This window comes from Elaeis guineensis, chromosome 11 (assembly GCF_000442705.2).
Source record: "Elaeis guineensis isolate ETL-2024a chromosome 11, EG11, whole genome shotgun sequence".
NCBI lineage: Eukaryota > Viridiplantae > Streptophyta > Magnoliopsida > Arecales > Arecaceae > Elaeis > Elaeis guineensis.
The window spans coordinates 114,484,387-114,504,838 of record NC_026003.2 but is presented as its reverse complement, the minus strand read 5'-3'; the positions used below and the strand labels follow the sequence as shown (position 1 = coordinate 114,504,838).

The window sequence follows — 20,452 nt, the reverse complement described above, 5'->3', positions numbered from 1 at the left end:
ATCACGATCGGTCCACGAAATAGTATCGTGAACCGTAAAAAATACGTGGAAAATGCTCATGCAGTCCACGCGTCTGGTCGTGGACCACCCGGTCCAGGTAAACTGCGGAATCGAGCTCCCAGCGACGCGCTGGGCCTGGACCGCACTCGCCTGAGCCTGGACCGGCCCGCACGCCCCGCGCGCCTAGGCTTGGGCAGAGCCCGCCCACTGGGCTGTGCCCAGCCCGTACGCTGGCCGCACCTGGGCCGCATCCCACCGTGCTCGGCTACGCCGTCGTCGCCGGCTGTCTTCTGCCGTCTCGAATTCCATACCGACTTCAAAAGCGCGTATCTCTTTTGGCTTTTGCCTATTGGTAGTGGAGGAACACAATGATGAGCCCCTTTGCAGCCAGAGGTTTTCTTTGATTCATTGCTGCTATTTCTCTGTTCCGATACTACTCTCCGAGTCTCCTTCCCCACCTTACTCTCTCTCTTACCAGGCTGAGTCTCCAAGTTGATTGTTTCAGTGGCTTGGTTGCTTGCATTTTCATTTATTCACTGGTCAATCCTCCCATTTCCCCTTTCCGGAATGAGTTCATCAAATTAGATGAGTTCTGGGGCTTGCTAGATACTGCAGCATTTGTATTTTTTCTACTTCTACATACTCCTTATGCTGATTGCTGGAGCCATGATGCCTGGTTTGAAATTGTCCTTGTTACTATTCATCCAATGATGTGGGGTGCAACTATGATGAATCCCTTTCTACTCAATGTGGAGCACATTCTGCTTTCTTCCGTCAGTGTCATTCAGTTATGTGCATCAACTTTTGATTATCTTGCACATGCAATTGCAGCTCAGGAGTTTTTTGGCCACACACTGAAGTCTATTTGCAAATCAAATTTATGTACTAGTCATCAAAATTTGTCACTGAAGTTAATGACTCTAGCTCCGCATATGTTTCTTCTTGTTTCTCGCACTTTCTCCTATGCAACTGACCTTCTGTAATTATTTTATTATCGATAAGATTGCTGGTGACTAATGGGTTAACTGGCTGCTAGTCTCCAATTTCATTAAAAAAAAAAAAAAAAAGAATGACGGGCTAGTAGAGAACTGTTTCAAACTCTAATTCTGTGATCATCTCAATGGCTTCAGTATACTCAGCAGTTGGGTAGCTGCCACGAAGGAAGAAGACATTTAGCTACAACAAACACAGCTAATTTTTGGACTATCTCATGTACTAAGATTTGCCAATTCAAGTGTCCTTTTCAGAGTTCTCTCTAAAAGATAAAAAGGTCCTTGTCAGCGAGTTCTGGACTTTACGTACCGAGGAGGTTGGTAACTAAACGATAAATGAGTAAGATTGCATTCAGTTGAGCGGATCTAGTCTTTAAAAGCTTAGAATTTCTTTCACGGGCTTGACATTTCTCGAGTAAGAAATTAACTCATCTACAGAAATCACTTGCAATTCTGAAATAAAAGAAGAAGAAGAATTTTCGTTTGTGCAGCCACTGGCATTTCGGCGTCATTATACAAAAAGGTTGCATGAAATGATGAGTAATGGGACCCTCATCTTTCTTTGTTGCGGCAGAAATTGCAGGTCTTTGTTGCCCATACCAATTAGACAGATGGCCTTGTGAAGCTGCATTATAGTAGTTGCACCCTTCCATTTAGACGGAGGCTTCATTGTGTTCCTACCAATTTTTTTTTCCCTGAGAGAGAAAGGGAGGAGTTAAAAAAGAAAGCAAACTAAAAAAGGCCTCAAGGTTCCATTTGTGAGTCCCCTAGTTTCAGTCCATGTATTGTTCTCTGGCACTCCCTCTTCATGCTTGGTGTTGCGGCCAATCTCTTCATCATCTGATCGTCGGAAACGAGTACCTGCAAGAGAAATCCACACTAATCGGAGATACCTCCGATGGAGACCCTCCGACGGTCAAGTCAGAGAGGAGACTAGGCAACAGTAGAAAAAAATCAGGGGAACTCAGCGAGAGAGAGGGTGAGAACTAGAGAGAGTGAGTCCAGGAGCTTCGAAAGAACCTCCCCGCAGAACTGTTGCCTTCTCCGTTTTATAATAGAGCGCGGCATGGTGCCGTCATTAATGGCGCAGACAACTAGGGGAGTTGTCAAATCGTTGGAGGCTGTCAGAGTCGCCGCGGACTGTCAAGTCACCGTAGATTGTCAAATCGCTGGGATTAATCTATGTCCTTGGCAGGACAATATCCCAAGGCAGCTGTGCCGCATGCCTTTGTCAGGATGGCGGCCCTCAGCAGTCGTACGGTATTTGGGAGAGACGACCGGCCATACGTCGGTATTTGGTTGTGGGATGTCGGGTGAAGACCCAGAGACCCTCCGACGGTCAGTCTGGCGCGTTGCGGGAGTCGAAGATCGGGTTCCGTCGTTCGGTCAGTCGGGAACGGAAAGGGTCTGCCCGACCGACATACCTTCGATCGGACGGTGTCGGCAGTCGTCGGTCGGTGCGATCGGTAGAATCGGGCGCCAGTCAAGCGGGTCCGATGGTGAGTCGGCGTGAAAGGGATCGATCGGTATATCCCAACAGTTGCACCCCCCAACTCCTGAGTCCGATGTCGTGCTGACCAGCATCCTCGCGTGGGCGGTGGCTTCGGGCGAAAGGAGTGGATATCCATCGCATCATGCTCTGACTCTGGTGACCGTACCAATGATCGGTCCGACGCCAGACGTCTTATAGATGTCAGACGTCCCATCGATGTCAGACGTCTTATCAGGAATAGAAATCGTCGTTTCCGCCGTCTCTTCAGGAACGCAAACCATCATGATTTTTCCACCACGTGGCAGGGGGCCATTGGACCGAATCCATTCAGGCGGATGGAGGCGACGTGGCCTGATCTGGGGCAGGTGCGTCGAATCGTCAGACTGAGGGAAGACCCAGATGCTGCCACGTGTCACGATCTGAGAGATCCTCGTTGGACGTGCTCTCATCCCGACCGTCGAGGGGCACTATATATACAGGGTCATCTACATCCAAAACTCTACTTTTCAAACCTATTGCCGAGACTCTGGCTGAGCGATCCCTTGTCTCAGGTAGTTATCCCCACCTCCTTCCTTAGAGAATTTTTCAGGAGCCTTCGTCGTTGTCTTTCGTTTTCTCCTTGCTTCCTTGAAATTTTCTTCCTTCTTCTTCTCATTCTTTGACTTTGGTTCTAGCGTCATGGCCAGAACCTCCCCACGAGAAAGTCGGTCGGAGAACCCGACCGATGATTCTCGGTCGACCCCGGAGGTGGAGGTTTCTTCACTTTCGGAGCCGAACGTCGATCGGCTCCAGGAGCAGTACTGCATCCCGGAGCAGTTTCGGCTGTTCGCCCCTGGAGCCGATGGTCGGGTTAACAACCCATCCGCGGGCCAGGTGGCTTTCTACATCGAGGACCTCCGGGTCGGTCTTCGCTTCTCAATTTCAGAGTTCGTCCGGAATGTACTGGACTATTACGGACTTTGTCCGGTGCAACTGGCGCCGAACTCAGTCCGGCTGATAGTCAGCTTTGTTCTGTTGTGTCGGCTTTTGCCGATCAATCCTCGTATTTTCCTCTTTCGAGCCTTCTTCGTTCTCCGACCCCACCCTAAAGCCCGAGGATGGTGGTTTTTCAACCCTCAGAAGGGTCTTTCCTTCATCACTGGTCTTCCGTCGTCAATCCATAGATGGAAGAATCAGTTCTTCTTTGTCTCTTCTCCAATTCCTTGGGGGTTCTCTTCCTACTGGGGGGACCCCCGAACTCAACCAAATGAGAATAGTCGGGTAGAAGATGGGGACCGAGAGGACTTCCACCGTTTGAAGGACATCTCGGTGCCGAAGCAAAGGGAGCTCGTCACCGAGCAAGCCCTGTATGACGTCGGTCTGAGCTCGGTTCCTCGCTTAGGTATGTTTTTCTTTTCTTTTCTTTTCTTTTTTTGGTGCTGATCCTCTGTTGAAATTACAGACATGCCATCGAGGGTGAGGTTGACGAAAATCGATGTTCGACAACATGCGGCACGGAAGAGGCCGGCGCATGGAGCCGAACCATCATAGCCTCCCAAGAGGCCTCAAGTAGCACCGTCGAGCGAGCCGACGGTGATGGGAGCGCAACACGGCTCCGAACGAGCATCAGATCCTGAGCTGATAATCACGCTGTCGGTGCCGACGGTGCCCTTCGAAGCCCCGTCCAAGGAACGATCGACCGAGGGAGCAGCCCCATCTGAGGGACGGGCGGCCGGGGAAACGATCGAGGATGTGCCGGCCGCACAGTCGGTAGAAGAGGTTCGGGCAGAGACACGCGAGCCCGATCAACCTGCGTCGGCGATCGCTGCGCCCTCAGGAGGGACCCAGTCGGGCTCGAGCCTACCTTCTCTTTCTGATGTTAGGGCCTGGGTGTCTGAACAAGGGAAGGCCCCGATGGCGCCAGGCGACGATAGGAGGTCGGCCGGCCGCGGCACGTCGTCCGACGCCCCACTTTTCGAAGGAGCGTTGGCCCTAGCCAACCACGACTTGGCCAGGAGGTTGTGCCAAGCGATTATCCTTCTGGCCGATCATGAGGTCATGAAGAATCAGCGGGTGTCCGACATGCTTTCTTCCTTCTACCCGACCATGATCCAGGTAAGTCTCTTCCCTTCACCTTTCATTCATCGTTGCTTTCTATCAGTTTAGTTTTTTGACGGTCGGTCTATTGTTTGCAACTGATTTACAACATATCCGAGTTGGAGGCCGGATATCGGAGGTTCGGTGATCTCCGGGCGGCTTGGAAAGATAAGGCCATGGCCGCCGAGGTCGATAAAGTGGTAATGGTCGACCAGCTGAAGCAGTCGGTCGACCGTGAGGCCCGACTTGAAGAGGAGATCTCCCGCCTTACCGAAGAGGTCTCCCGCCTTACCGATGCCCTGGCTGCCTTGGGGATCGAGCTGCAGTCGGCTCGCGAGGAAGCCAAGCGGAAGTCCCGCACTGTTCGCCGGCTGCATCGCGAGCGGGATGACTCCATCGGGGAACTCAATGCCGAATGCGAGCAGCTCCAGATAAGTTTGGGGAATCTCGCCAAGGCCGAAGAAAATTTATCCTCCGCTCAAGCCGACGCAGACATAGTGAGGGCGGAGGCAGAGTCGGCGAAAGAGGCCATAGGTCGGGCCGTGGAGAACTTTCGTGGCTCCGACGAATACCGGGAGGAACTCTTGGAGAGCGGTTTCCTCTCGTACTGAGTGGGGTACGAGGACACCCGGGAAGCGGTCCAAAGCCTGTATCCGGAGCTCGATCTCAGCAGCGTCGTTCCCCCAGAGTCGGAGGGCCAAACTGCGGGAGAGGTGGCCGACCCGTCGTCGGGAGATCGCACTGCCGTGGAGGAGGCCGACGTAGACCAGGCTGCCGAAGGCGAGGTGGCTCCGACCCCCGATGCTACCTCGGCCCGAGCGGATACGCCGACCACCCCCAGACTTCTCCCAGTAGAGGAAGCCGACTCCGGCGAGTAGTCGGAGCATGTTTCATTTTTGCTTTTGTTTAGTGTACTTGTAATCGGGCTTCGGTCCAATTTGTAAATTCAGTTCAAGTTTGAATGAAATTAAAAATTTTTCAACTCTTCTTTCTTTTTATGTATCTGAAATGTATCTTGAAATGCATGTTTCACCGAAACACCCTCAGGCGTGTAAGTCGTAGGCCCGACGTACCTAGCTAGGACGTTCGGTAGGATCCCAGGTAACGATCCGGAATAGTCGGTAGCGCACGCCATGGTAAAGGCAAAGCGAGCTTCGATTTTAGATCGACCTCCCGACTGTCGTATGACCCGACAGTCGAGAGCTTAAGTCGAGCGCCCGTTGCCCAGACCTAAGTCGGGCATGTTCGTCGAGCCGGGCGTCGTCCGTCCTTCGGGCGTAGCTCTTTGACCCGATCATCTTGTAGAGTTCGATAGTTGAATAGTGTCTGACGCATTTAGTTGATGACAGATCGGTCATCCATTGTCCGATTCTTTGTCGGGCGTCTGCGTCGTGACGTGTGATAAACGATGGTAAGCCGAATACCCTTCGACCGATCGTGACCTGATCGGTATGTCGCAAACGTGATGTTGGTCGCGTTGGCGTTTTGCCTTTCTTGGCCGGAGCCAAGTCGGCAAGTTAGCCAGTCGCCTTGCTCAGGAGCTGGCTGCGGAAGGGGCGTGGCTTCAACTTAGGGATTTTTTTTTTCATCGCCATCGTCGGCCTTCCGTCGACGTAGATATGTCAGTTGGCGTAAGAGTCCGACACACCGTCGGTGATCGGGCCATAGATTCCCAATGGAATGTTGGGCCCAATTTGTGGCATCAGGGCTCGTACTACTAGCGAGCGCCGACACACAGTTGGAGGGTTGAGATTCTAGACTCCGAAGTTCTGAAGCTGAGTTTGTATTCCGAACAAGGGCGCACAGAGTTTACTGGTAGTACAACCTCAGATTATCGACATTCCAAGTCCGGAGAACGATGCTTCCTTCTAGAGTCTCCAATTGGTAAGCTCTCGGCCTGTAGGTGTCTGCTATTTTGTAGGATCCTTCCCAATTCGGAGCCAACATTTCTTGATCTAGAGACTTTGAAACTTCTGCCTTTCTTAAGACCAAGTCCCCAGGCCTGAAAAGCTTCGGCTTAACTTTAGCGTTATAGTATCGGGCCACTCTCTGTCGGTAGGAAGTCATGTGAAGTTGAGCCTCACACCGGAGTTCGAGTAGGAGGTCCAGGTCGGCTCTCCGATACTCGGAGTTGCCCGGCTCTTGGTACTGCTCGACTCTAGTCGATGGTAGCCCGATCTCGAGCGAGATCATCGCCTCCGTTCCATAGGCCAAGCTGAAAGGAGATTCTTCGATCGGGATATGGGGTGTCGTTCGGTATGCCCATAGGACGGAATTCAATTTCTCAACCCAGAGGCCTTTGGCTTCATTCAGTCGGATCTTGAGTCCATACAGAATAGTTCGGTTGGTTACCTCGATCTCACCGTTGGACTGTGGGTGCCCGACCGAGGTCAGCCTGTGCGTGATATGAAATCTCGCACAAAACTTTCGAAAGTCTCGGTTGTCGAATTATCGTCCATTGTCAGTAATAATAGTGTGCGGTAGCCCGAACCTAAAGATAATGGACTTCTGGATGAAGTCTTCCATCTTTTGCTCAGTGATTTACGCCAGAGGTTTGGCTTCTATCCACTTAGTGAAGTAGTCGATTGCAACGACTATGAACTTCCTTTGGCCGGACGTCGGAGGGAAAAGACCGAGTATGTCGATTCTCTACTGGGCGAAGGGCCATGGGGCGACAATGGGAGTGATTTGGCTGGCTGGTCGGTGTTGTATGTTGGCATACCTCTGGTATGGCTCACACCTCCGAACCAACTCAATCGCATCCTTTCTCATGGTGGGCCAGTAGTAACCCTGCCGTAGGACTTTGTAGGCTAAGGATTTGCCCCCCAAGTGATTTTCGCAGATCCCTTCATGTACTTCTCTGAGCGCATAGTCCACGTCAGTCAGTCCCAAGTACCTGAGCAAGGGAAGGGAGAACGACCTTTTGTAGAGTCGGCCATCCATTATCACGTATTGGAAGGCCACCCATCGGAGTCGTTTGGCTTCCGTGGGGTCTTCAGGGCTGGTTCCGTCGGTCAGATACCGTATGATCGGATCCATCCAGCTTGGTTCGGTCGCCAGTTGCAGCACCTCCTCGGCCCTGTCAATGCTCGACTGCTCGAGACTCTCCACAAACGTCCGACCCCAAGGCATCGTAGGCTGATGTCGCAAGCCTGGAGAGCGCATCGGCCCGAGCATTCTCCGACCTGGGAATGTGGAAGATCTTGAAATACTTGAGGTGTGCCACAAGATCTCTCACCTTTTGAAGATATTTTGCCATGGTCGGGTCTCGCACCTCAAATTCGCCTTTAACTTGCCCTACGATCAGCTGGGAGTCGGAGAAGACTCTGAGGCTGTCGATCCCGAGCTCCTTCACTACTCTCAAGCCAGCGAGGAGCGCTTCATACTCGGTTTGATTATTGGAGGCTTTGAAGTCGAACCGGAGGGCGTACTCGATAACCACTCCCTCTGAGTTGGTGAGCAGGAACCCGACCCCGCTCCCTCGAGCGTTGGAAGCTCCGTCGATGTGCGACACCCAAGTAGATCCGGGGTCAGGTTCGGAGATTGCAACTTCTCCGGGGCTCCCACCTTCCGATCCTTGGTCGGTTGTCGGGCACTCCGCAATAAAGTCAGCCAAGACTTGGGCTTTCATGGCTGGTCGTGGTCGGTACTGAATGTCGAACTCACTCAGCTTCATTGTCTATTTCGTCAGTCATCCTGATGTGTCAGGGCTGTGCAAGATCGTCCTCAGGGGCTGGTCGGTGAGGATCACGATAGCGTGCGCTTAAAAATACAGACGAAGTCGTTGTGCAGACACGATCAAGGCGAATATCATTTTCTCCATCTTTGAATACCGAGCTTCAGCTTCATGGAGCACTTTGCTGGTGTAGTATATGGGTTGGTGAATTCGGCTCTCATTCTCCCGGACGAGCACCGAGCTAACCGCCTCTGGGGAGGTTGCCAAATAGAGATACAATATTTCTCTGACTTTCGACTTTACAAGCAGTGACGGAGAGGCCAGGTACCTTTTCAGATCCTCGAAGGCCTGCCGGCACTCGTCCGGCCAAGAGAAGTCCTTCACCTATCTCAGGGTCTTGAAGAATGGGAGGCATCTCTCTGCCGATTGAGAGATGAATCGGCTGAGCACGATGATCCTGCCGTTAAGCTGTTGTACCTCCTTTTTGGTGTCCGAATGCCGCATGTCGATGATTGCATTTATCTTCTCAGGGTTAGCCTCAATTTCTCGTTGAGAAATGAGAAACCTGAGAAACTTCTTCGAAGTCACTCCGAAGGTACATTTAGTCAGATTTAACCTCATCCGATGTCGTCGAAGAGTGCGAAAAGTTTCTTCGAGGTCTTGGACATGATCTGAGGCCTGCGCACTCTTCACCAGCATGTCGTCCATGTACACCTCTATGTTGCACCTGATTTGATCTTTGAAGATCTTATTGACGAGTTGCTGGTAGATGGCCCCGGCATTTTTCAGTCCGAAGGGCATTACCCTGTAGCAGTAAAGGCCCTTGGCGGTCACAAAGGCTGTGTGCTCCTCATCTTCGGGCGCCATCTGAATCTGATTATATCCGGCAAAGGCGTCCATGAAGCTGAGCAGTCGATGGCCGGACGTCGCGTCTACCAGCTGGTCGATTTTCAGAAGTGGAAAGCTGTCCTTCGGACAGGCACGATTCAGGTCGGTATAGTCAATGCAGATCCTCCACCTCCCGTTGGCTTTTTTCACCATGACAACATTGGCGAGCCAATCGGGGTATGTGATTTCTCTGATGAAGCCCGCTTTGAATAGCTTGTCCACTTCCTCGTCGATGGCCTTCTGTCTTTCAGGAGCGAAAGACCGCTTCTTCTACCTCACCGGTCTCATTTCAGGGTCGATGTTGAGTCGGTGAGTCATCATCTCCGAGGAGATGCCAGACATATCCGCTGCCGACCAAGCAAATACGTCGGTATTGGCCTTCAGCAGCTCTACTAGCTGCCGTTGATCAGGGTCGGACAATTGAGATCCGACCCAGACCACTCGTTCGGGATTCTCCGCTATCGGGACGGAAACCAGTTGTTCGGCCGGTTCGCCCCGTTCTTCCTCTCTCCGCTGGTCCAACTTATCAGCCGTCAGAGAGTCCTTCGCTTCATTACTTCGAGCAGAGATTTGGAAGCATCACCGAGCGAGCTGTTGATCCCCGCACATCTCTCCGACACTATTTTTGGTCGAAAACCGAACCAGCAGGTGATAGGTCGAGACTATAGCTTTGAGGGCGTTTAGCCCAGGTCTTCCAAGTATGGCGTTGTAGGTCGAAGGTACTTGGACGACCGCGAAGGTCAAGTAGACGATGCTTTGTCGTGGTTCGGTTCCAGCTATCACGGAAAGAGTAACTTCTCCTTCCACCGTGACGGCTTCTCCGATGAAACCCACCAGGGGCGTGGAGACTCTTTCGAACCGATCAGCCGACAGTCGCATTCAGAAGAAGGTCGAGTAAAATAAAATATTAGTCGAACTTTCATTATCAACAAAGATCCTTCTTACATCATAATTTGCTATTGTTGCTGATACAACAACAGCATCGTCATGGGGAGTTTGGATTCTCCGAGCATCCTCATCTGTAAAAGTAATTACATCGTCTTGGTGTAGCTTCTTCATCGACTCTCCTCTAGCAGTCATCCCCAGATCCAGTCGTTTGGAGATCATGTTGATGACCCCGATCGTGGGCTGATTGTTCGCTGCCTCCTCAGAAAGTTGGATACACTGCTCGGTGTTGTGGCCGTGGCCTCGATGAAATCGACAGTATTTTCTTCGGTCGAGGCCCTTTGCCTTCAAAGGCGGAGGCCGTCGCAGATATTCTTCCCCTTCGATCTCCTTCAAAATCCGCACACGAGGAACAGAGAGGAAAGTATAGGAGTCATACCTGAGACGCGTCGGCCTCGGACTCCGCCGTCGAGGTGATCTCGGGCTCCGTCGCTGGGGTGAGACTTGTTTATCGGTCGGGGGCCTGCTGGGCTCGGCAGGGGCCCGACCTTTCCTTCGCTTCTCCTTCGGACCCTTGGCCTCAGTCAGGTGCCGGTCGGAAGCTCCTTCGTCTGCGCGCATGTATTTGTATGCATTCTCCAGCAGTTCGGCATATATCCGAGGGAGGGTCTTGTCTAAGGAGTATGTAAATCGGGACCCCCTTAGCCCCCTCTTCATGGCTGAGATAGCCATGTCTTCGTTGAGGTCCCGAACCTCGAGCGTGGCCGCATTGAATCGCGTCATGAAGTGTCGGAGCGTCTCATTTTCTCCCTGCTTGAGGAAAAAAAGGCTGTCCGAGGTTCGTGGGGACTTCCGGCTGGTGCTGAAATGGGCCACGAAAGCATGTTCGAGCTGTCTGAAGGAGTGGATGCTTCCTGAGCGAAGGCCGGAGTACCAGGCCCTGGCGGCCTTGCGAAGTGTGGCGGGGAAGCCGATGCAGAGAAGGGCATCGGTTGCCCCTTGGATCATCATGAGAGCCTTGTAGCTCTCCAGATGGTCAATTGGGTCGGTGGAGCCGTCATAGGGCTCCACATGTGGTATCTTGAACCGACTAGGGATCAACTCGTCGAGGATGAGTCGGGAGAGAGGTTGGGCAGTCTGAAAGTCGACGTCGTTCGAAGACTTCTGTCCATCCACCTGAAGCTGGACGAGCCGACGGTCGATTTCTTCGAACCTGCGTTCGTAGTCGTCGGCCCGTCGGTGCTGGAAGACCCCGAGGGTCGAGTCTCTCGACGAATCTGAGAGGGAGGCGGACGGTGTTCATGGTCACTTCTCCTTCCTCGCTCGTTCCAGCTGGGAAGGAGACGATCATCGGGACCGATGGGTATCATGCCGTTGCCGCCTCTCCTCCTCTCGGTGGGAGTGCTATGACAGCTGCTCCTGAGGAGGAGACGGAGACCGACGCGGGCGTCGGCGGCTGCTCTTGGAGGGCATCAGATGTGCCGCTGGTTGCCCCACTGGCGATTGCGGCAACCGGGTTGGTTGTTGTTGAAGGCTCTTGACTGCATCCGTCAGCACAGTCATCTGCCGCACAATCGCCGTAATTTGCACCTCCGTGGTCACCACAGGATGCAGAGAGCTAGGCTCCGCCATAGAGGGTGGAGGAGAGGTCTCTTCCCGATGGGAAGAGTGCCTCGCCGATCCGGTGGCCCTCGATCGCTGAGTCTGGGTTCTTGTCATTTCGAAAGGATTTTTTCAAGCTCTGTGGAGGTCGAACCAGTACAAGTCCCCTTCTTGGCGTGCCAAACCTGTTGCGGCCAATCCCCTCGTCACCTGATCACCGGGAACGAGCACCTGCAAGAGAAGTCCACACTAACCGGAGATATCTCCGGCGGGGATCCTCCGACGGTCAAGTCAGAGAGGAGACTAGGCAACAGTAGAAAAGAATCAGGGGAACTCAGCGAGAGAGAGGGTGAGAACTAGAGAGAGTGAGTCCAGGGGCTTCGAAAGAACCTCTCTGCAGCACTGTTGCCTTCCCCGTTTTATAGTAGAGCACGGCGTGGTGCCGTCATTAATGGTGCAGACAACTGGGGGAGTTGTCAAATCGCCGGAGGCTGTCAGAGTTGCTGCGGACTGTCAAGTCACCGTGGGTTGTCAAATCGCTGGGATTAATCTATGTCCTTGACAGGACAATGTCCCAGGGCGGCTGTGCCGCATGCCTTTGTCAGGACGGCGGTCCTCAGCAGTCGTACGGCGTTTGAGGGAGCCGACCGGCCATACGTCGGCATTTGATTGTGGGATATCGGGTGAAGACCCAGGGACCCTCCGACGGTCAGTCTGGCGCGTTGCGGGAGTCGGAGATCGGGCTCCATCGTTCGGCCAGTCGGGAACGGAAAGGATCTGCCCAACCGACATACCTTCGGTCGGACGATGTCGACAGTCGTCGATCGGTGCGGTCGGTAGAGTCGGGCACCGATCAGATGGGCTCGATGGTGAGTCGGCGTGAGAGGGATCGGTCGGTATATCCCAACATTTGGTTTAGTTCTACCTTGAAAGAGATGGCGTAAGGAAGTCCATGGAGTAGAATTAGGAGGTACTTATTGTAGATTGATTAAAGAAAAACACAAAATACATAAAGTCGAAAGCTTCCTTCTTTTCTCAGTACATCACGCTTGCTCAATGATACGATTCACTTTTTTCTTTTTTTTTAAAGGTAGTACTAGTTATTCCACATTAATCACTCTTTTCTTGGGTCCAAGATGTTTCTTACTGAAAGGCTCGGTGGGCCTTCACCATGTGCCGGTTGATATCTTAGAGTCGGACATCACATTTGTAACATGGTGGGGTTCTACCCCGTCACCGGTCGGAATCTTCGACGAGGAGACGAACTTTATCTCCCTTCAATAACCAAGGCAATTCTAAAACATTGGTAGCAGTGATGTTCAGCAATGGCGATTTAGATCTGGTTCTCCACAAAAGCAAATCGAATAAATTCTACATCAAAGCAGCTACTCTGGCGCCTTTATTAATTTAATTCTAAAGCCAGCATTAGCACCCATCACCACCCGATTCCCTGCTAAGCTCTCCAGTGTCTTATACAGTGGATGGGGATTAGGGCAATACAGGGTTAGGCGAGCATTTGTTGGATTGGCCATTCCTAGAACGTCGCATTAGTGTTCGGCGACAAACACATCAGCTGCAGGGAATGGTGTGTTGATGTTTAGCATTTTTGTTTGAAATTATCTCGTTACAGACAGTTATTTGCCACATAGAGCACAGAATTGAAGCACTAAGATTGTATCAACCTGCATACAGAATTATCTAGTTGTAACAATGCTAGGAGACTCTTTTTCTAATAGCGTTTTATGTACTCTGCTTATATAATACATACACAGCCATCTCTGTCATCTACCAAACGCTCACACTCATAGCAAGCAACTTCCATGACACATAGCTAGTAAGAGGCTAACGAGATGAGTTAAGGTGAGTAGGACTCAGTAGGAGCAAGGCCACTGATGATTGATAAGGCGTTGCTGGTCAGCTGTGCTACCCTGACAATGCGGCCTCTAACGTTACTTCGTTCACCGGTCTTCATGCCATTGCTTGCAAAGCCATCCAAGCAAGTGTTCTCATCTGTCAAGGCGGAGCTCACCCATGTCTGGATGTCATTGACTCGAAGTTTGAGATTTTCGCCGCTGAGATGCCCCATGACTTTAAGGGACTGTTTGAGCTCGTCCACAGAGTCTCCCAAGCTCTCCATGCAATCGCTTATGGCCTCTGCTTCTCTAGAGCTCATGCCTTTGTCTTTCGACAGCCTGGTCATCATGGTCGACGTGCCACGGGCATAGCTTAGGCTTACAGAGAGGGAGGCCTCAGCCAGCTGAGTGGGGCTTGTCTGAATTGTGGGTGCATAAGCTGCCAGTGAGTTGAAGCAGAGGCTTGGGTACTTGGTCTTATTACAAGAAGTCCGGATAAATTCTAAGCCTATTGTACCATGGGTATTAGGTCTCGCTGCATGACAAGTACTTGCATCAAGAGCAAAGGCTAATATTAGGGTGAGGAAAGCTGCCAAAGGAAAGCAAGAGGAAATGCCAGTGCTATTTTGCACTGCCATCTTTCTCTCAGGTTTATGGGCACAGAAACTAGTAGTGTTTGTGATGAGTAATAGGGAGGAGGGACCTCATATTTATAGGCTCATAGAATCGTGAATGGTTATTATGACTGGGATTTAACTCACTAAGTGATATATTATTCAAAGCAAGATGCCAAGAATAGTGGCTCAGATTCCTCCATAATGTCATTATCACCGACGGTGGGCAATAATAATCCTTAGAGGCCGGACCTATGTATCTTGATCAATTTGTTCCCAAGCCTACTGGAAAAGAAACCGAGCTATGAACCCAAATCCATGTTCTACATCTAGTTGATGGGGACATGCTAACCAACATGCAGAATTCTTTACACCGTAATTTTTCGTGAGTTGTGGCGTGGACCCAAGCAATTTATGGGATAGCATGTGGTGGAGGGACACCGGCGTTTTCTTCTTTAACTCAGATTGTACCACCTGCTGAGCTGTTTTTTAATTTTATTTTATTTTTTTCTCTCTCTCTCTCTCAAGGAAGCAAAGTGCCACCCGGTATTTATTACTGTGAGAAGTGAGGATTTACAGGATGGGGACGAAGGAAATATACAAAGCTGAAAACTAACAGATCAAACAGGAGGAACACAGAACAATCAAATTCTTCTAATCCGGGAGATCTCAATGCCAATTCAAGAACTGCAGAATTCTGTCAGACAGTTCAAAGATTAGTTTAGTCACTCTCGGGCATAGACATCTTCAAAAACTTTACCTCTTTTCAGATTTTTGCATGACCTTTCTTGATTTTGTTTGAACCCAACTGCTCCCAAAGCTCAAACGAACACAGAGATTTATGTGACACTGATAACATCGAGCAACGTTTATTGGTGAACAGTCTTCTATTCCTTTCAACCCAGACATTCCAACACCACCTGCTGAGCTGTTGCTAAACCATCGTGTCCTATAAATATCATGCTAGTATAATTGCTCCTCGGTTTGAGAGATTGTTATCTATACCAATGTGACAATATATGCAGTCAATTACATCCGTTAAATCTTATGTTAATGCACTGTATTGTACGTTTGATGAACAAGCCCCACAAAAGTGAGCGGCTGTTATTGGCTGTATGTACAACCGCATGATGCAGACAGTGTAGGCAATAAATTTTTGTTTTGATGTTTTTGAGACAAAAGTTGCCACGTCTGTTCATGGGCCAAAGGTGATGCTACGAAAAAGCCGAGTGATCAGAAGTTCAAAACACTAGGAAAAAGTTTGCCATCTGTTATGACTTTACGCAAAGTCATATGTATAATAAAGATATGCAATTCAAAGTCATTTGTGTTTCCACTAATATATCAATTTAATCTGATGCGTATCTTAACATAGATCTCCGATTCTCCGTTATCAGGGACATGTTGTAACATTTTTTTTTCTTTTTTTGATCAAGCAATATATATATGTGGACAAGTTGATATTATATATAGTCCATTGGGTGATTCAAGAACATCTTGGGTGCAATTATAGATTCCATTAGTATTTCGATGACGAGTCGCATCGTTGTTGGGAAAAAAAATCTAGACCATTGTTGGTAGTTCAGTGGTCTATTCTGCTTGTCTCGCTAAATTTCGAAACAGAGTAATGTAGTGATTAACCCCCACGCACACGGGGGAAAAAACCAGAGGAATGTAACGAGGATATACCACCTCTGTGGTTTGATTTCGGAAGTGTTGAGTCAGAGGCCGCTGGAGAGGAGGTAGAACAGAGTATTGAAGCTAAAAGAAAAAAAAAGATGAAATCAACCAGCTCATGGTATTTCTAGTGATGAAGCATAGAGTGTATAGTTATACATAAGCACGGAGCTGTGCCGGCCTTATGGCAATTTTAGTGATGTAGCTTAGGGTGTATAGTTATACATGAGCATTGGACCGTGCCAAGCACGGCCCGGCTCAGGGCCATCGAGCCAAGATCCAAATGAGCTGTGCCATGCACGGCTCGTTTACCCCAAATCCCGGCATGGCTCTAAGCCTGGGGTCTGGCGGACCATGCCAGGCACCGCCTATGCTCTGTCAGAAATGCGGGCCTGATGGACGGTCCATTTTTTTTTTCTTAAGCAGACCAAATGAGCCATACCAAGTATGGCCCGTTTAAAACCGTTACGGGCTAAGTTTTTGATATTTTATCATTTTAACCCCCCTAACAGTCATAAAATGGCTAGTTTTAGGGATAAGTTGGTAAAATAAAAATATTAGGATTCTACAGTTCTACATTATTTATTTTTTTTGATTCAGGAGTCCTTAATTTCTTCTCTTTCTCTCTCTTTTTGTATATACATATAGATAGATAGATAGATAAAAATATGATCGATAAATGAGCTACATGAATTTAGAGCAAGCATTATTTTTATATTAAAAAAAAAATAGAAAAGCCTCTCCAAACTGACATTAGTCTCTACTTTTAGGCGCACCAGTGCGCGTACATAAATCGTTGTGTGGACTCCGTACCAACTGTTATGCCCTAACTAGCCGTTAGGCATTCTTAAAACATTCGGCGATAGCTTCAACGACTAATAACGAGCAGATCTGCCCACATGTCATTTATAAATTTTTTTATGAGTTTGATAAATTCTTTCATTGCTTAAATTATATGTTAAGAAAAAAAAAATTATATGTTATTAGATCTGCCTAACATCTTGAAAGAGGCTGAGTATAGTTACAAATGAACTAAGTTAAGTTCAATGTATGATTAACTTGTCGTGACTAATTCTCTTGAGATGATCAAAATTTTCTATAACCAAATAGATGAATTTAAAAGGTTTATGGACAAGCAAGAAATCATCATGATTAGTATTAACTAAAGTTGTTAAAATTCTGGAATTGTGCATAGCTATTGATTGATTAAGGCTCAATAAATTATGCAAACAAATCTCTTGTAGGGTTGAGCAAAAAGGGACATCCTCGTAATTAGATTTATCTTTGTAATTTTTTAGATTTATCTTTTAATTATTGAGATAAGTCACCTCAATTTCTTCTCTCTTTCTCATTGTATTCGGAGATCAGGCCTAGCCCCTCCTCCTTTGTACCATTTTGATTATTATTAATCAACTGGTAGGGGTTTATGCCAAATCCCACCATTACAAGGTAGTTTTTTATTTTTACAAAAAAAATCACATATCTATTTTTAATTTTACTTTTTAACTTTTTTATAATTTATAAAAAAATTATATATTTTAAATTTAAAAAAATGGTCAGACCAACACGCGGGCCGTGTCGGGCCCGCAGGGCCGTGCCTAGCCCATGGCCGTGTCTGTCATGCTTGGCCAGCGAGCGGTGTCAGTCTAAGCCCTTATGGGTCGTGCCAGATGTGGGCCCCTTCTAACAGATCATGCCTGGCACAACGTACTACTATAACTAACAGATCGTGACGATATGGCCTGTTACGTGTCGGACTGAGCCGTATAACGGACGGTCTGATCTATTGCCTGTGTCTATGTATAGTTGAGTAGCACGGCTTTCATTTTAGAAGTATAAAGGCAGGTAAGTACAGCATGATTCCATTCCATACAAATTTCCATAATGGCATTCTTGGCGCGGCTTGTTACGTGTCGGGCTGGGCCGTATAATGGACGGTCTGGTCCATTGCCTATGGCTATGTATAGTTGAGTAGCACGGCTTTCATTTTAGAAGTATAAAGGCGTACAGCATGATTCCATACAAATTTCCATAATGGCATTCTTGGCTTCTTATAATTTTGTACGGCTTGTGGTTTTCCGTTTTGGGGATGCTTTTGAGCAAAAGAACTTGTGGAATTTGTAACAGAATGCATGCAAAAGGGACCTTATTTGTTGAAAAGTTCATGGGAGACATGAGATACTTGCAACTTAATGAAACTTAATTGTTGTAAAAATTTCCATATTTATTGAAAATTCTAGAGTTAAGGCTGAAGCTGAACTTCCAAATATTAAGGATATTATTTTTTATTAATTAATAGGATAGGACTCAAAAGACGGGCCACGAGTTTCATTTTAGAGGTCCATGCCAAGTGAGTGCAGTATTTATCGGTCACAATAGAAGGAGCGCATCCTCTCTAGGGCTGGAAATAGATTGGACATAAATCAAATTTTGATATTGCCCATACTCATATTCGATTTGGATTGCGTACTCATATTTGCATCCATATTCTTCAACAAATATTAATGCAGACATAGGTATCAAATGGATATAAAAGTTAATATCCATATTTATTCTAAATGAATTCAGATAAAATTAAATATTGAGTATATTCATATGTGTTATAAACAGATATGGATACAAATAAGATATTAAGCATATCCATATTTTTTTATTGGATATGGATATAAATTTGATACTATTCCAAATATTAATCAAATTTGAAACAAAATTCAATAATGAAAACCATTGATAATGATATGATCAAAAGAGAAAGAGTCAATTAAAAAATATATATAATTTTAATAAGTATTAATTACAACAAGAAGCCATAATCAAAATAAAAAAAAAATCATTAAAAGCAGAAGATAACATTTACTATTTTTTAAACTTAGATACAATATCTTTCTCTGTAGAAAAATTAGATATGATATTTATATCACAGAGAAAGAAAAAGAAAAAAAATACCGATTCTATTAGTCATCTACTTATTTGCTGTTTTGAATGATTCAGTAAATATTGTCTAAACAACTATTTTATTCGATAATAACTTTAAAAATAGCATAAATTTTAATTTACTTTATAACTTGAAATGGGACCTAAGTATTTCAATCCTTAATCTCTTATCTTGGTATTAATCTAGATGCCTCTTGACGTCAAGGCCCCACTTTCTATGATGGCCGATTTTAATCATGTTTACTGAGACGAGATAATTCAACCATACCCAAACACAGTCATAAATTTGCTAATATTCTTGCGATATATATTCTTTTTTGAGGAACGTGTTATTGAAATATTCTATTAGGAGAAAATAGAGTATTGGTAGAATACTATGCATTACAATAATAGTAGAGATATGAGCAAATTAAACACTCAATGCAGAAGATGTAAAGTTACATTCGATGCATCGCCAGACAATCTTGGAAGATAATCTGGATTACCTTCAACATAGATTGCCATCATTAAATTGTCAGTAATATTGATTACTTTGTTTGGTACATATAGATATTGTTGCAGTAAAATTACTGAAAATCTTAATTAATATATTTGATATAGCAATCAGATTATCGATAATATAAAATCAAATTCTAAAAATACTCCTTTAATCTTATAACAATAATAATAATATATTATATTATTATATATAATAATATTTTATATAATTATTATAATATTATATTATGATATTATAATAAACTATCATAATATAATATATTATACTATATTATTATATATAATAATATTATATTATATATTATGTTATATTAATAAAAGATATTATTATAATATATTATAATATTATAATATTAATATATTATAATATACTATCATTTAATATTATAACAATATAATTAATATATTGTTATATAGAATAATATTTATATAATATATATTACAGTATATTAATATAATATATAATATTATATGATAATATAATAATATTATATTATATACTATATTAAATTAATATAAGTATTAATATAATATAATATAATATATGTTATTATAATATATAATAATAATATAATAATATATAGTAATATAATATTAATAATATTTATATAATTAATTTAATATAATTTAATATAATTTAACAAAGTATATTATAATATTATATTATGATATTATTATAAATTATTATAATATAATATAATATAATATATTATACTATATTATTATATATTATGTTATATTAATAAAAGATATTATTATAATATATTATAATATTCATATATAAATATATTACAATATATTATAATATAATAATATAACAATATAATTAATATATTGTTATATAGAATAATATTTATATAATATATATTATAGTATATTAATATAATATATAATATAATAATAAGTTATTATAATATAATATAATATTATATTATATATAATAATATTATATTATAAATATATTATATTAATATAAGATATTAATATAATATAATATAAAATAATATATATTATTATAATATATAATAATAATATAATCTATAGTAATATAATATTTTAATAATATAATATAATAATATATAATTATAATAATATAATTATAATATAATATAATATAATTTATTGTTATATATAATAAGATTTATATAATTTATATTATAATATACTATATTATTGTAATATAATATAGTTACTGTAAAAATATAATAATAATATAATAATAGTATATTATATTATAATATATTATATCATATTATTATATATAA

The 20,452-nt window shown here is 45.1% G+C and overlaps 1 protein-coding gene across 1 annotated transcript; it reads right to left on the bottom strand.

Annotated features, from left to right (window-relative positions):
* Positions 1 to 13,283: 13,283 nt before the first annotated feature.
* LOC105054045 (21 kDa protein) lies at positions 13,284 to 14,137 on the bottom strand. Its single transcript, XM_010935425.4, has one exon. The coding sequence runs from the start codon at positions 14,100 to 14,102 to the stop codon at positions 13,467 to 13,469; it is 636 nt and encodes a 211-aa protein (XP_010933727.1). The 5' UTR covers positions 14,103 to 14,137; the 3' UTR covers positions 13,284 to 13,466.
* Between the last annotated feature and the right edge of the window lie 6,315 nt (positions 14,138 to 20,452).

Bases quoted from the DNA above. Each gene is read 5' to 3' on its own strand.
- LOC105054045 (XM_010935425.4), bottom strand. From the start codon at position 14,102: ATGGCAGTGCAAAATAGCACTGGCATTTCCTCTTGCTTTCCTTTGGCA.